The sequence below is a fragment of the Oncorhynchus clarkii genome, chromosome 9 (assembly GCF_045791955.1).
Source record: "Oncorhynchus clarkii lewisi isolate Uvic-CL-2024 chromosome 9, UVic_Ocla_1.0, whole genome shotgun sequence".
NCBI classification, from domain to species: Eukaryota; Metazoa; Chordata; class Actinopteri; order Salmoniformes; family Salmonidae; genus Oncorhynchus; species Oncorhynchus clarkii.
In genome coordinates this window covers 64,073,069-64,090,750 of record NC_092155.1, presented here as the reverse complement: position 1 = coordinate 64,090,750, position 17,682 = coordinate 64,073,069, and the positions used below count along the sequence as shown (strand labels likewise).

The 17,682-nt window shown below is 42.4% G+C and overlaps 1 protein-coding gene across 25 annotated transcripts in view; it reads left to right on the top strand.

Moving 5' to 3' along the window:
* Positions 1-17,682, top strand: part of LOC139416728 (heparan sulfate proteoglycan 2) — a 190,475-nt gene that overhangs the window by 109,385 nt on the left and 63,408 nt on the right. For 16 of the 25 annotated variants that reach the window (XM_071165745.1, XM_071165742.1, XM_071165740.1 and 13 more), the window contains 9 exons: positions 8,722-8,780; positions 8,960-9,027; positions 9,610-9,750; positions 10,999-11,190; positions 11,707-11,745; positions 14,412-14,519; positions 15,142-15,411; positions 15,519-15,599; positions 16,441-16,524. In XM_071165745.1, coding sequence (XP_071021846.1) covers positions 8,722-8,780; positions 8,960-9,027; positions 9,610-9,750; positions 10,999-11,190; positions 11,707-11,745; positions 14,412-14,519; positions 15,142-15,411; positions 15,519-15,599; positions 16,441-16,524 — 1,042 coding nt within the window. The remainder of the gene's footprint in view (positions 1-8,721; positions 8,781-8,959; positions 9,028-9,609; positions 9,751-10,998; positions 11,191-11,706; positions 11,746-14,411; positions 14,520-15,141; positions 15,412-15,518; positions 15,600-16,440; positions 16,525-17,682) is intronic. The other 9 variants (XM_071165756.1, XM_071165758.1, XM_071165753.1 and 6 more) reach the window with 3 other exon arrangements.

Below are 17,682 nucleotides of genomic sequence, written 5' to 3'. Positions count from 1 at the left end.
GGAGAAGGAGGAGGTCATAGACTACAGCCCAGAGCCAGCTGAGGGGAAGGAGGATTACAAGGAGGTCATAGACTACAGCCCAGAGCTAGTCGAAGAGAAGGAGGAGCTCATAGACTACAGCCCAGAGCCAGTCGAGGAGAAGGAGGAGCTCATAGACTACAGCCCAGAGCCAGTCGAGGAGAAGGAGGAGGAGGTCATAGACTACAGCCCAGAGCCAGCTGAGGAGGAGGTCATAGACTACAGCCCAGAGCCAGCTGAGGAGAAGGAGGAGGAGGTCATAGACTACAGCGGCAGCCCACAGCCAGATGAGGAAGAAGAGGAAGACACAAATTTTAGCCAAAGGCCATACATACCCACACGGTGGCCATCAGACATCCCCACACGGTGGCCATCAGACATCCCCACAACATGGTCATCAAACATCCCCACAACGTGGTCATCATACATCCCCACAACGTGGTCATCAGACATACCCACACGGTGGCCATCAGACATCCCCACACGGTGGTCATCAAACATCCCCCCAACGTGGTCATCAGACATCCCCACAACGTGGTCATCAGACATCCTCACAACGTGGTCATCAGACATCCCCACAACGTGGTCATCAGACATCCCCACAACGTGGTCATCAAACATCCCCACACGGACCCTACTGTCCACTACCAGCCACCGTACCCAACCCACTCGCCCTACCATCCCCACTCGCCCTAGCATCCCTACTCGCCTTTCCACTCGCCCACCTGCTCCCACTCGCCCAATCACTCGCCCAACCACTCCTACTCGTCCAACCACAACCACCCCTATGGACGACATGGTGTGAGTCCACCTGAATAGAACTGCACCAAGGGTCCCATCACTGAACATACCCAGCCCTGAGGTCAGAGAGCACAGCTTCCAGTTCCTAATGAGGCTCCACACGAACCACTTCAACCAGCGCCTCAGCATGTTGGAGAGCAACACCCTGGACTTCAGGGAGGGCATCCAGGCCATGAGGGGCCAGCAGAGCAAGCTTAGCATCCAGCTGGAGACACTCCTGGCCCTGCAGTCAGAGTCTGCCCTTGAGAAGAAAGAGAGGGTGGGCGAGCTGGAAAGTAGCTACATAGACATGGACACTCGTCTGAGAAGGCTGGAGGGTCGTCTGGAGATCGTGATAGATGGGTTTACTGCCCTGGCTCAGGAAATTAACAAGGTGAAACGCTTCAGACACACCTCATGGTCTGCTAAAGAGGTGAAGGCACTGCCACCAATCTCTACAGTCTTAGTGCCAGGGGTTACCACAACTCGACCCACCGTCAGGACTTCTCAATTAACAACCATGAAAACACTGAGACCCACTGTCAGGACTCAATCAACAATCACCAGGTCACAAACTAGAGCCACAGTCCCCAAAATCGTACCAATGTCCCATCTCCCTGCTAACAAAGCCACAACAACCCCTCAGAGGAATAGAAAGCACAAACCAACTGTCACCACAAAGTCCACATCCCAAACATTCACAAAAAGACAAACTACAAAGCCTAAACCATTAACATAAGTCTGAAACAAAGACTACGATGGCCAAGAAGATTCCCGTGACAGCTAATAAGCGCTCAACACAGACAAGTAAATCAAAACCAAGGCAAGCTAAAGTAGACCTGGCTGCCATTAAGTATCAGCTGGCACCACCCTCCCATAAACTTAAGCCTCCAACACTGGTGTCAAGAAATCCTACGTCAACCAAGTCACGTAATCAAGCTGATAAAAAGGAAGAGGATGCTTCTCGTTCTAGAAGCAGTTATAAAAAAGACAGTGCTTTCAGATTAGTTGTACCTGATTCAAAGATTCAACCCAATGTTAAAATCACAGAAACAGTTGTCAGAGAAACATCCCACTCAAACAAAGGTTATGGGAAAACCAGTGCTCCAGACAAATACCAGTTGGCCCCACTGTCCCACAAAGTCCAGGAAGTTTCAAAAGCCAAAACAAGTTACTCTAAGAAAGTTCTCACCACCACGTTGGCAACCACCAAAACCACCTCTTTTTTGAAGCGTTCAAAGTTAACCACGAAGAGTAAAGTCAAAACAACTAGTTCCAAGAGATCCCCACAGAGGAAGAAAACCCAGCACCAGTCTAATGTGCTGGACCTACTCAAACTACTCCAAGGTAAAGGGAAAGTCTTCCCAAAAGAACAAGAAACAGAAGCAAGATGGTTCCTATGGTTCTTTTCACATTGTTTTAGGAAGGCTGGCCATTCCTGTCAAAATTATCCCTGATTATTAGAGACATTTACAGTGGCTTGTGAAAGTATTCACCCATCTTGGCATTTTTCCTATTTTGTTGCCTTGCAACCTGAAATTAAAATGGATTCTTGGGGGGTTTGTATCATTTGAGTTACACAACATGCCTACCAATATTTTTTAATCGTGAAACAAACATGAAATAAGACAAAAACACAGAAAACTTGAGCATGCATAACTATGCATAACCCCCTTGAAGTCAATACTTTGTAGAGCCACCTTTTGCAGCAATTTCAGCTGCAAGTGTCTTGGGGTATGTCTCTATAAGATTGGCACATCTAGCCACTGGGATTTTTACCCAATCTTCAAGGCAAAACTGCTCCAGTTCCTTCAAGTTGGATGGGTTCCGCTGCTGTACAGCAATCTTTAAGTCAATTAGATTGAGGTCTGGGCTTTGACTCGGCCATTCCAAGACATTTAAATGTTTCCCCTTAAACCACTTGAGTGTTGTTTAAGCTGTACGCTTACATGCTGACCGGACACGTCGTGTGCGCGAGCGTTGCAAAATACATTTAGAAATCCATGTTATTCAATTATTGCACCCACACTGCTCGCACGCGACGCCAAGGGCTAAAATGGAAGTCATTCCTATTTCTGACGCAGATTGCGCTGAAAGTCCTTCCTCTCCCATCTCCTCATTGGTTTATAGAAGCAGGTAGCCACGTGCCATCTCCTCATTGGTTATACCCACGTGGGTGATTGAAAGATTAACTTTGTTGCCGGTTGTCGTGGTAATACTATGAAAGTTTAGATGCGATCACCATATAAGTTCAAAGATGAAAAAGCCTGGAAGGAGGAGAGATGACTAGAAACGATTCGGTTGGCCGTTTTTTTCTGTGGATAAATTGTCGGAGTAGAGGTCCTTGTGCATTTCAGGTAAAATAACAACTCAATGTTTATATCCCAGGACAAATTAGCTAGCAACAGCAAGCTAGCTAAATAGGACAAATTAACGTTAGCTAGCAAGCTAACTAGCGAAATTGCCATGCATGTTTAATGCTTTTCGACCTGTCCCCAAATTAATGTCATTGGTTCAGAGTTTGTTTTGATATTGGTGTGGGGGGGCAAAATACAGTGGCGCAAAAAAGTATTTAGTCAGCCACCAATTTTGCAAGTTCTCCCACTTAAAAAGATGAGAGAGGCCTGTAATTTTCATCATAGGTACACTTCAACTATGAAAAACAAATCCAGAAAATCACATTGTAGGATTTTTAATGAATTTATTTGCAAATTATGGTGGAAAATACGTATTTGGTCAATAACCAGAGTTTCTCAATACTTTGTTATATACCCTTTGTTGGCAATGGTCAAACGTTTTCTGTATGTCTTCACAAGGTATTTTGTGACTATTAGATCAGTTGCACAATAGCCTGATCCTGTCATGAAAAAATATACAGTTCAGTATCCTTTTGAATAGAGGTGGCAAGGGTAGTGGGGGGTGGGGGGTGCATTGCTACTAGCGTTAGCACAATGACATGCTAGCTATTCTCATAGCATTCCATTCATTGAGCTAACGACTTTTCATATTAAAAAATATAATTACATATTTTTTGCAGCGATGGCATGAATATAGGGGAAACACTGCAGTTACCATATTCAAAGTTTTATATTATACAAAAGTTGTTGAAATATTGTTTGCTGCTATTTTTCTTTGAGCCCGGTGGGTCAGACTACCTCAAGACGTACAGTGCATTTGGAAAGTATTTAGACCCATTTACTTTTTCCAAATTATTCTAAAATGGATTCAATTCATTTTTCCTCAACAGTCTACACACAATATCCCATGATGACAAAGCGAAAACAGGTTTTATTAAATGTTTGCAAATTTATTAAAAATGAAAACAGAAATACCTTATTTACATAAGTATTTACATAAGGCTTTGCTTTCAGACTTCAAAATGAGCTCAGGTGCATCCTGTTTGCATTGATCAAGATTGTGTTGAGGCACAGATCTGAGGAAGGGTACCAGCAGCATTGAAGGTCCCCAAGATCACAGTGGCCTCCATCATTCTTAAAGGGAAGAAGTTTGGAACCACTAAGACTCTTCCTAGAGCCGTTCCTATGTTCAGGTGTAAATCTATGTTTCAATTCCATCTTCTATTTTTATTGGATGTGTAAAGATATGATTGCGTATGCAAATGTGTCCATGTATATGAGATATGTACTTTATGACATTAATTATGCCCTTGGTGCCTTGTGATTGTACTTCAAATGAACACTTTTTTTCAATTTTGTGTCTTCAATGTCTTATAACTTTACTGTGCATAACACAAATGCTAACATTACATCAACAATATCCAGATTTGCCTTCATCATGCATTAGTCAGATAGTTTCCAAAAACATTTTAATCTTCTTACTGTAAAGATAGACTGGACAGGTCTTTCCAAAGCGAATATATAACATTTAAGTCCCGTTGAAGCTGTGCGTTGGTTGGCCTTCAACTGTGGAGTTTCCAGTGACGAGGTAAGAACTGGGGAAGCTAGGGTAGCTCTCCTTCAGGGTATCCTGTCAGCTGGACAGAGCTTTGGTGGAGGGCTTGCTTAGGCAATGGGCTTGCTTGGCAATGGGCATAATTCTTCTCAGCTTCTCAGTGTCATATCATGATGAGATATGATGTCTCTTTCTGCAGTTCGACTTTAGTTTTGTGCCTCTTACTTCTCCTGTTGATTTTCTCTGCTCTGCTCTCTGTCAAGGTTTACTTTGGTGACACATTCTTTTAAGATGGAAATTTATCTTTTAATGCAAACTTGTGCAAATGGGTTCCTCAGTTCATCACAGTGGCGGCCCGTTCAATAGGGCGTTAGGGGCGGTATAATATAATATTGTGATTGGTAAAACAAAAATATATACAGTACCAATCAAAGGTTTGGACACGCCTACTCATTCAAAGGTTTTTCATTATTTTTACTATTTTCTACATTGTAGAATAATAGTGAAGACATTAAACTATGACATAGCATATGTAATCATGTAGTAGCCAAAATATATCAAAATGTATTTTAGATTGTAGATTCTTCAAAGTAGCCACCCTTTGCCTTGATGACAGCTTTGCACACTCTTGGTATTTTCTCAACCAGATTCACCTGGAATGCTTTTCCAACAGTCTTGAAAGAATTCCCACATACCTGTATGCTGAGAACTTATTGGCTGCTTTTCCTTCACTCTGCAGTCCAATGCATGCCAAACCATCTTAATTGGGTGAGGTCGGATGATTGTGGAGGCCAGGTCATCCGATGCAGTATTCCATCACTCTCCTTCTTGGTCAAATAGCCCTTACACAGCCTGGAGGTGTGTTTGGTCATTGTCCTGTTGAAAAACAAAAGATAGTCCCACTAAGTGCAAACCAGATGGAATGGCATATCGCTGCAGAATGCTGTGATAGCAATGCTGGTTAAGTGTGCCTTGAATTCTAAACAAATAACCAACAGTGTCACCAGCAAAGCACCCCTACACCATCACATCTCCATGCTTCACGGTGGGAACTACACATGCGTAGATCATCTGTTCACCTACTCTGTGTCTCACAAAGACACAGCGATTGGAACCAAAAATCTCAAATTTGGACTCATCAGACCAAAGGACAGAATTATTTTGTGTTACTACATGATTCCATGTGTGTTATTTCATAGTTTTGATGTCTTCCCTATTATTCTACAATGTAGAAAATAGTACAACTAAGGAAAAACCCTTGAATGAGTAGGTGTGTCCAAACTTTTGACTGGTACTGTATATATTTTTTATTTAAAGAATATATACAGTATATTATATAATTCATGGATTATGTTTTAAATCTCATAAAATTGTGTTAAATGTGTAAATTAAGCTGTTTCAAAAATATTGTTCAAAACAAGTTGTTCAGTGACTACTCTGCCTCTCAGTGACTGCCAGCAGCTCCGCAGGCACATAGGCCATGCGAACATTGCTAGGATTGCTTAGCCAGTTATTTGCTATGACGGAGAACTGCCCTCAACAAAATCGCAAGATTTCATAGCATAGAAGTAAATGGACTGTCCTGGGATGCTCAAATGAGGGCTCAGTCAGAACTTCTGGGTCTGCTCTAGTCTCCATCCCAATGAGTCTCTCGCACCAGATGGCTTTCTGCCATGCGTGAGACTAATCTGCTCTGTCAGGTGCAGATGGCTTTCTGCCATGCGTGAGACTAATCTGCTCTGTCAGGTACAGATGGCTTTCTGCCATGCGTGAGACTAATCTGCTCTGTCAGGTGCAGATGGCTTTCTGCCATGCGTGAGACTAATCTGCTCTGTCAGGTACAGATGGCTTTCTGCCATGCGTGAGACTAATCTGCTCTGTCAGGTACAGATGGCTTTCTGCCATGCGTGAGACTAATCTGCTCTGTCAGGTACAGATGGTTTTCTGCCATGCGTGAGACTAATCTGCTCTGTCAGGTACAGATGGTTTTCTGCCATGCGTGAGACTAATCTGCTCTATCAGGTACAGACGGCTTTCTGCCATGCATGAGACTAATCTGCTCTGTCAGGTACAGATGGCTTTCTGCCATGCGTGAGACTAATCTGCTCTGTCAGGTACAGATGGCTTTCTGCCATGCGTGAGACTAATCTGCTCTGTCAGGTACAGATGGCTTTCTGCCATGCGTGAGACTAATCTGCTCTGTCAGGTACATATGGTTTTCTGCCATGCGTGAGACTAATCTGCTCTGTCAGGTACAGATGGCTTTCTGCCATGCGTGAGACTAATCTGCTCTGTCAGGTACAGATGGTGCTAAATCAAAAATCAAATTGAACTTGTAAATAAATAACCATAAGAGTCATGGGAGTCTAGGATCTGATAAACCGGACATTTCAAATCAAATCAAAAATCAAATCAAATCTTATTAGTCACATGCGGCGAATACAACAGGTACCGAATTCAACCTTACAGTGAAATGCTTACATACGATCCCCTAACCAACAATGCTGTTTAAAAAAATACAGATAAGAATAAGAGATAAGAGATAAAAGTAACAAGTAATCGGTACCCCCCTGTATATAGTCGGTACCCCCCTGTATAAGAGCAGCAGTGAAAAAACAATAGCAAGACTATATACAGGCGGGTACCGATACAGAGTTAATGTGCGGGGGCACCGGTTAGTTGAGGTAGTACGTACATGTAGGTAGAGTTATTAAAGTGACTATGCATAGATAACAACAGAGAGTAGCAGTGGTGTAAAGAGGGGGTGGGAGGGGCACTGCAAATAATCTGGGTAGCCATTTGACTATTTACATCCAACAAAAGTCGAAGGACAGAGGGATACACAAGCTAGAACCTTTGGAAGGACAGAAAAAGCATGTCTTTGATTTGCCAATTTGATCATTTCCACCCACGGTGTTCATCAGGTTCTACTGTAGGTGACAGGGCAACATGTTATGTGACTAAAACAGCATAAAACCGGATGTATCACAAAGCATGATCAAATAATTAGCTAGTTACATTAATTTTGAGAAACATTGAGAAATTGTTTTTTCTTTTTGTCAAATTAACCAGTTATCTGCTTTGATAAGCAGCTAGCTCCCTATAGCTAGCTGGTGGCTGGCTAGCTAGTTAGCTAGCTCCCTGTAGCTAGCTGGTGGCTGGCTAGCTAGTTAGCTAGCTCCCACGCCAATTTCAAGTCTTTCTAAAGTATTATCTGACTAACTCGGAAATACAAGGTTATTTCAGAATGAAAGTTATTGGGCTAGCACATCATGCTTTGTGCCATTATTTTAGCTGGATATCCCCAGTTCGATAATGTGTTTTCACTTATTGTATCTGCATTCTTGTTGTATTCTCACTGGTGCATTCGTTCGTGAGCTAGCTGCTCGTTCTAAAAAGTACCATCTAATCTGTTCAAAACAGTGGCAGCATGTGCAGCAGTGGTCATTTGTTTTTGTTTTTTAAAGCAAAAGTGTATTTACGCTGTTGTTCAAATGCACAGATTGCTTTATATAACTTCTCAAAGAAACTACCGGTAGTTCAGCCAATCAGCAGTCGATGGTTTCAACATTTGACACATGTCGCCAACATTGGCAATACATATTTTTGATCCTCTTTTTGCATCTGGGAAGTGGTGGAACAAAGCTGTAATTAAGAATGTCTTATTCTGTGAGTCTGAGTCTGTTTGGTAAAACAATGCAGATTATTAAATGCAGAGGACTTGGGAAATTAATAGTGTGTCTCCAACGGACATCCACAATGAATAAATTCTGGATGTTGGCTAATAATGTGACAACTCTATTGTATAGCTTGTATCCATAGTCTTTTCACAGAAATGTGTCTACTCTGGGCCAAGAGCGTGCTGTGAGGTCTCATCACGTATCTATCTCCTCACACAGCAAAGCACAGTTTCCTGCCCCCATTGTTCCTTCCTTTGGTTTAAAAAAATGTATCCTCTTTGACTGGAAATGTTTGTTTTAAAGTATAAGTGTTCGCCGTTCTCCGTTTCAGATGTGCTGCTGGGTACACAGGCAACCCCCAGCTCGGCCAGAGGTGTAGTGACCTGAATGGTATGTGTATGGATTATTCAATTCAATATAGCTTTATTTATCCCCTCAGGGGCAGTTAAGATTGTTATTACACAGTGCTAACAGGCTGCAGCTGCAGACATGTGTACACAATTAAAATGATTGTATTTGATAGAATGAAGGCACACAGAGTGAAAACCTCTGCTGTGTCATGTTTACAGGTAACTGCTATAACTGTGACCAGAGAGGAAGTGAAGGATGCAATGGGAATGGTGTGTGTCGCTGCAAGGTAAGAAAACCAAGGCTCCTGTAAGTGCTTCATAATAACTACCATCCTCATTGACATCCCCAAACCCAATACTCAGACGCGGGCAGTATAGGAGCATCATGGCAAAACCTGTAAGTCTGGCTAATAGCTTCTACCCTCAGACTCAGGCTGCTGAATAGCCACCACTAGTCAGCTACCTGCTCTGCTGTCCCCCCCTCTCCCTACCCTCTACGGACATTTACCCTGCCCCCACCCCAATGGATATTTATCATTGCCATGGTTGTTAATGTGTATATATTATTATTTCTGTTTTATTATTATCTATTTGTATTCTATTTGTGTTGGTTTTTTCACTTTGTCCTGCGTTGTTGGAGCTCGGAGCGCAATAATTTCATTGTACCCTGTAATTACATCTGTAACCCTGTACATGGGACTATTCAACTCTTTAAATCTAAATCTAAATATCCTTATCCACTTCTGAGGGTTACCTCCGTGAGAGTTTGTCCCACAGAAATAGAATAACTAGAATGGCATTCTCATTCAGGTCAATTTTCTATTTCTATGGTTAGTTCCACTCTCACACTATATATAATTGTGTTCCAGATGAACGTTGATGGCCCTGCCTGCTCCAACTGTAAGCAGGGAACCTTTCACATCAGCACAGACAACAAAGATGGCTGCCTGTCCTGCTTCTGCATGGGTGTCACACAGCAGTGCTCCAGCTCCTCCCACTACAGAGACCAGGTACCCAGGCAACAAGAACTAGGAAACTACTTCCTAAATTAAATAAATGAGTAAAGTTTTTTTGTTGTAATTTATTTGTTTATACACTCGACAAAAATATAAACGCAACATGTAAAGTGTTGGTCCCATGTTTCATGAGTTGAAATTATCCATACGCACAAAAAGCTTATTTCTCTCAAATGTGATAAAATGTGTTTACATCCCTGTTAGTGAGCCTTTCTCCTTTGCCAAGATAATCCATCCACATGACAGGTGTGGCATATCAAGAAGTTGATTAAATAGCATGATCATTATACAGGTGACTTTGTGCTGGAGACAATAAAAGGCCACTCTAAAATGTGCAGTTTTGTCACACAACACAATTCCACAGATGTCTCAAGTTTTGAGGGAGAGTGCATTTGGCATGCTGACTGCAGGAATGTCCACTAGAGCTGTTGCCAGAGAATTGAATGTTAATTTATGTACCATAAGCGGCCTCCAATGTCATTTTAGAGAATTTGGCATTACGTCCAACCGGCCTCACAACCGCAGACCATGTGTATGGCATCGCATGGGGGCAAGCGGTTTGCTGATGTCAACGTTGTGAACAGAGTGCCCCATGGTGGTGGTGGTGGTGGTGGTGGTTGGATTATGGTATGGGCAGGCATAAGCTACGGACAACAAACACAATTGCATTTTATCTATGGCAATTTGAATGCACAGAAATCCCGTGACATGATCCTGAGGACCATTGTGAGGCCCATATTGTTTAGGTATCTGTGACCAACAGAGCTATATTCCCAGTCATGTAAAAGCCATAGATTAGGGCCTAATTTATTTATTTCAAATAATTGATTTCCTTAAATGAACTGTAACTCAGTCAAATCTTTGAAATTGTTGCATGTTGCGTTTATATTTTTGTTCAGTATAGATATGTAAAGTGTAATGTTGTTTATATATGTGTTCATGCAGGGCTCATCTGCGAAAGAGTCTGTGGTCTCAGCATGACTCCCGGCTTAAATTAAAGGTTAAATTAAACAGAGCACTTTGAGTGTAGGCTGTCCCTGGTCCCAGATTTGTTTGACTTTGACGTGACAATGACCAAGAATTGGCAATTCAACACACAAACAGATAATTACAGCTACTCAGAGAGCACTCTAATTGCCAATAACGCTCTACTGAACTGAACTGAACGGATTCAATTTCCTGAAGCTTTTCCTGTCTCTCTGAGTGAGACTGGTTGATCATTCCTTCCTGTGTGTCCTGCAGGTGTCATCCGTCTTTGTCCCTGGCAACTTCCAGGGCTTTGCTTTGGTCAACCGGCAGCGCACCAACCGTATCTCCACCGGCTTCACTGTGGAAGTGTCCACCGATGGCACACAGCTCTCCTATAGCAACTTTGACTACCTAGGCCAGGAGCCCCACTACTGGCAGCTGCCTGGGGTCTACCAGGGGGACAAGGTGAGTCACAGATGAGGATCTGGCCAACTGGTCAGCAGAGACGTTCCATACTCCTGTAGACCTCAGCTCAATCCCAGCTTCCCGGTGCTCTCTATGATGGAAAGCGGCTTCTACTCGTGCTGAAAACTTCTACATTCCTGCTCAATGTTCTCTTTCAATTTCTGCTTAATTAAGTAGCCTGACTTTCTGAGCCAGAGCTGATCTTCTCTTGCTGTGAAATGGGTTTGCTAAATGAGTTATAGCAGAGAACACTGAGAGTGAGGGCCAATGTCCTCATAGTGTGGAGACAGAGTTTGGTTGTATACTCCATGAATTCACCATTTATTACTAGGGTTAGAACCTCGTCAAAAGGCCTTAGCAGTCTCTGAGATAGTAGACAGTACTTTGTCTGTTGATGCATCGACTTTTAGAGACCATCACATGATTACATTTTCATTGGTATTGATGAGATTATGGCTCGTTAAGCAGCAACATTAATTGCTTCTTTATTTCTTGGTTTGCCTGCCCACTCTATAGAAGGAAGCTTTCTTTGCTCGTATGAGACGAGCACATCAGGTAAACCAGTGGTGCTTGTCGTGTCCTGATGATTGTGCATAAAGTATCAGACTTATTGTGAACAATTGATGACAAAAATGTCAGTTTGTAATTCAAACAAAGATTGGTGTGATTTGGCAATTGATCGTACTGATTGGTGTCCAGTATTTTGGTAAATGTTTCATACATAAACCATAACACAACTGTGTTTGAGATGCATGGATTGCCTGCATAGTTTTCCAATGGCCTCGATTTTTTCCTAGTTTTAACACAGTTGTAGCAGCAATCAACATCCAGTACTTGCTCTATTTTCACACAATATTAGTAATATTTTAGCTTAAGATCAAATCACAATTTATTGGTTGCATACACATGTTTAGCAGATGTTATTGTGGGTATAGCGAAATGCTTGTATTCCTAGCTCCAACAGTGCAGTAATATCTAACAATACACAACAATACACACAAATATAAAAGTAAAAAAACAGAATTAAGAAATATAGAAATATTAGGACAGAGTATGTATATATATACAGTGGGGCAAAAAAGTATTTAGTCAGCCACCAATTGTGCAAGTTCTCCCACTTAAAAAGATGAGAGAGGCCTGTAATTTTCATCATAGGTACACTTCAACTATGACAGACAAAATGAGGGGAAAAAATCCAGAAAATCACATTGTAGGATTTTTAATGAATTTATTTGCAAATTATGGTGGAAAATAAGTATTTGGTCACCTACAAACAAGCAAGATGTCTGGCTCTCACAGACTTGTAACTTCAAAGTGTTAAACAAAATATATGTTATATTTGAGATTATTCAAAGTAGCCACCCTTTGCCTTGACGACAGCTTTGCAAACTCTTGGCATTCTTTTAACCACCTTCATGAGGTAGACACCTGGAATGCATTTCATTCAAGAACTTTGAAAGTTTCTTCAAGTGTAGTCGCAAAAACCATCAAGCGCTATGATGAAACTGGCTCTCACGAGGACCGCCACAGGAAAGGAAGACCCAGAGTTACATTTGCTGCAGAGGAGAAGTTCATTAGAGTTACCAGCCTCAGAAATTGCAGCCCAAATAAATGCTTTACTCAGTTCAAGTATAAGAAACATCTCAACATCAACTGTTCAAAGGCGACACCAAAGGACACCAAGAAACATGAGCAATGGACATTAGGCTGTTGAAAATCCAACCACCGTGTCTTTGTGAGATGCAGAGTAGGCGAACGGATTATCTCCACATGTCTGGTTCCCACCGTGAATCAAAGAGGAGGAAGTGTGATGGTGTAGGTGTGCTTTGCTGATGACACTGTCAGTGATATATTTAGAATTCAATGCACTCTTAACAAGCATGGCTACCACAGCATTCTGCAGCGATATGCCATCCTATCCGGTTTGCGCTTAGTGGGACTATCTTTTGTTTTTCAACAGGGCAACGGCCCAACAAACCTTCAGGCTGTGTAAGGGCTATATGACCAAGATGCAGAGTGTTGGAGTGCTGTGTCAGATGACCTGGCCTCCACAATCACCCGACCTCAACCCAGGAAAAAGGAACAGAAGCCAACTAGTGCTCAGCATATGTGGGAACTCTTTCAAGACCGTTGGGAAATGATTACAGGTGAAGCTGGTTGAGAGAATACCAAAGGTTGTGCAAAGCTGTCATCAAGAAAAGGGTGGCTACTTTGAAGAATCTGATTTGTTTAAAACTTTTTTTGGTTACTACGTAATTCCATATGTGTTATTTCATAGTTTTGACGTCTTCACTATTATTCTGCAATGTAGAAAGTAGTAAAAATAAATAAAAACCCTTGAATGAGTAGGTGTGTCCAAACTTTTGACACACCTATATATATATATATATATATATATATATATATATATATATATATATATATATATATATATATACACACTGCATGACCAAAAGTATATGGACACCTGCCTGTCGAACATCTCATCCCAAAATCATGACTGAAATGCTTATAATAATTGCATCTGGGTGTCAACAATCGGTTTTCTGCACACTATGTATTCTGATATGAGGTTAGTTTAAACAGTTTAAACTGGAATGACCTAAATATGCAACTGAAGTAGTTCAAATGATGGATATGTCTTGAATGGAACTAAACAATCATATTAAATAAATCTCTCTTCTGTAATAGTTACTTCTTCATGTGTACAAAGTGGCTGTTTAACACATCCCAATAACATTTCAATGGTTCGCCTGTCAAAAAGGTCTCAGTCTGATTCTCAGTGCGCCTGCTTTTAAAGCCCCACAGACAAATCCACTAGAATATTCCACCGGATGTGACTCGCCAAACGGTCCATTCTTGGTCTTGTCACTGTAAATGAACAAACTTACAGTATGTGTGATGGGATGTATAGACATTATTGTCAGTATGTGGATAGAATATGGTAGGTTACACGCTACACAAAATTGCTTACTTAAAAGGCACTCTGTTTAATAGACCATTCACATAGTGGATGACTCAGATGTACAGTACTTAACTGTACCGCAGTGAATGAGTCATAAGGAGCTTTGCAGACATCCATCTTTGATTCATTACTGTGACCATAAACAGTAGTTAAATTCTATAAGCCTTCCATTAGTTCTAGTTCTAAAGTGTCCACTGGCTCCTCCATGGGAAAGTAGAAAGTGATCATAGGAGCCTTGCTTTTTTCACAAAACTAGAGAGTATCTCCCTGGACAGTGGAGCAACTGAGGAAGGATGCGGCCATTCGGGTCTTAATGAAGTCTTTGAAGGGTAATGGCACCTCCCGGTCCAAAAGAGCTAGCCAGGTATTCCTACTGTAGTCTAGCCACACACTGTTACGTCCATACAGCACATCTACTGACAACAATATAAACCAACCATGTTCCTCACACAGTGTGACCTCCTAATATGGATTGCATTTTGGGATTTTCCATGACATTACCAAAAGATAATCCCAACATCCTTAGATAAGCGACTGAACATTTACATGGTAGCATGGTTGATATAAGCATGAATGCAACTTCAGCACATTGACAGTAAATGTACCAGATGCATGTAGTGAAAAGGCATGTGTGTATTGCATACAGACCTGAATGAACATGTGAGACGATCTGAAATGTGAAGAGAAGAGAGCCATGTTGTGTCTAATGGCAGACACATGTGGATGATTTTGTATGTTTTAGGATTATAGAAACTAGGAAGTTGAATGGCCTCAGTGAGTGAAGTTGTGTACACACCACGGCGGTGTAGCCCTGGATATGCGTAGGACAGCATGTCTCCTTACCTACACCTCAAGACAACCAATGCTTAGTGTGTCTCTTACCTACACCCCAAGATCCCAGTGCTTGGTGTGTCTCTTACCTTGCATGATGAGAGGTCTTGTTTTGGAACCCCGCTGAGCCCCCCACCCCCCATCCTCTCCCCCAGGAACAAGTGAAGAAGCTGGATGATGAGATCTGGGAAATTATCTCCAACTTTGGCAACAAAGGCTCTTCGGCAGTCTCTCCCCCCTTCCCTCCCTCCTCCTCCTCTTCCTCGTCTTCCTTTGAGAGGAAGATCCCCAACCACTCCTATCGTGCTGGGTCTCGTACCCCCATGAAGCCCTTCTCTCCCTCTTCCTCCCCCTCTGGTATTTCCTCCCTGGTACGGCCTACTAGGCCTCAGCCAGCCTCCCCCGGCCCCTCCCCTCAACTCCAGGTACATCTAAAATAACCCTCAAACATACTTCTTTAGCTCATCCATATGTGTTATTGTGGTCGTTGCTGACTGATTTACTCTCTGTTTGGGCCTGGTCCTGTTGACAGACTAAACGGCGTGGGACGAAGAACATAGTGGGTCCTCCTAGTGCTCATAGTGGCCCCAGGCCTGCTGGGGTCTCCAGCCTGGTAGACATGACAGTGACAGGCTGACTGACTGACTGACTGACTGACTGGCTTGCCGGTCGGCTAACTGGCTGCCTGATGGACAGGCGAATGGCTGACTGAGTGACTGTGTGATGATTGACTGACTAACTGACTAGCAGACTGACTGACTGACTGATAGACTGACTGTCTGACTGACTGAACGCATGTCCCTGCCCTTGGCACACACAGAGGAAACTGCCACCTTCCATGCGATAACATACTGTAGCCAGGAAGGTAAATCAACAACTGATCAAGTTATCGATTCATAAATCATAAGAACTCATATTTCACAGGGTTATCCTGTACAGTTCACCATAGTATTGGCAAAGTGTTAGAGTCTATTTCAAAGAACAAGAAAGGGAAGATTGGTCTGAAAAGAGCAGTTTGTGCATACATTCCATGGCTAACCAGGGTGGCATTTTCCTCTGGAAAGCACAGAGAACCCACTAATTGCTGTTAAAGTCATACTCTGTAATTGTGCACGTAAAGAGTAGTACTGGATCTGTAATTATAATTCTACTGTACAAGGGTCTAAACAAATACACCTGTCACACAGTCACCTTAACAAGCTATGATATTCCCATTACACACACAGGAATCTGTTGTTATAGTTGCTAGTCAATGCATGGTGTGAGTCTCACTTTGTCACCAAGTAGTAGTTAAGTAGTAGAGGTCCAAAATGTAAACCCTTTCTCTAAAAGTTTGCTCTACTCTACTCTGTCATGCTTGCCTGCTTGCAATGCCTCTATCTCTCTCCTTGCTTATCTTTTGATCTCTGTCTCTGGCTTGCTCTCTCATGCCTCTCCTTCCTGCTCTGCCCCAGTACGCTTTGGTCTACAAACGTTTCAGCTTGCACCCGGATGACACCCTCTACTGGCAGCTTCCAGATCAGTTCAAAGGGGATAAGGTAACAACAGTACGAGCCAGACCCAGCCCTCCTGCACCCTGCCTGGGTTTTTGCCCTCCTGTTAACTCCATGGCCACAGACAGAACCACCCCACCCCTCCACCTCAACTAACAGAACAGGGGAAGGGAAGGATGGAATCACCTGACAACCCTGTAGAGTTTGGAGCTCCTGTTTATTTAAGTGATAATGCCCGACAAGCCGGAGTTTGGAAGATATATTGGCACGGGTGTTGTTAGGCCCGAGACGAAATCGAGGGACGGCAAACCATGCCAATATATCCTCCAAACACCGGGTTACCAACATATTCAAATAATGATTCACATGTTTTCATTACAAACGTTATTTTGATGAATTTATTCATATAATTTCATCATTCCACAAGATATAGTCCCGACAAAAATCTAGGGTTGCTATGCAAGCCGGCTGGTCATTCGTTCTATCGGTTTGGTTGCTAGAGACGAGACCGAGTCGTTCTGTATCTATGGATGTGACACAGCCGTTCGTTCAAAATGTTCCATTGCCATACTGGCTGGCAACTTTCTTATCCCTTGCTTGCTAGCTAGCCAACTACGGCTAGCATACAGTCACCGCAAAAAGTGCAGCCAGATTAACAGCAAAATAGCCGCATTTGTTTTAAGCTGTTTTCTAGTGACATTTATTTGGAGACATCCATAACAATGAGCTAATGAGGAGCAATTTCTCCTGGCATAGATAATGTGCTCACTCATCAGGACACTGTTGTTCAGAGGAGCTAGCCAACAACACAGCTAACACAATCACTTCAAACTGAAGCTGGAAAGACTGCAAACTAGACTCACTTAATTTTGTTTGACCTTTTTCAATTGACATTTCTTTGTATATATCCATAAAATTGATGCCAGCTGATTCATGATTTAGACTGGCTGAGAAACGCTGCCTGCCTGCCTGTCTGTCTCGTCCTGACTCCCAACACGTTCATTACTATGGGACAGCTGGATATCAAATTTGAATATTGAAACAATATTGCAAAATGTCGGAGAGACAGACAGCAAGGTTTAAACAAATCTCCGCTGTTGAAAACTAGATGTTGTTCTAAAAGAAATGTGAGATAATGTCTAGATACTTTTAATAGTGCAGATCAAGATTATAAATTGCTTGGCTGGGCTGATGAGACAGTGG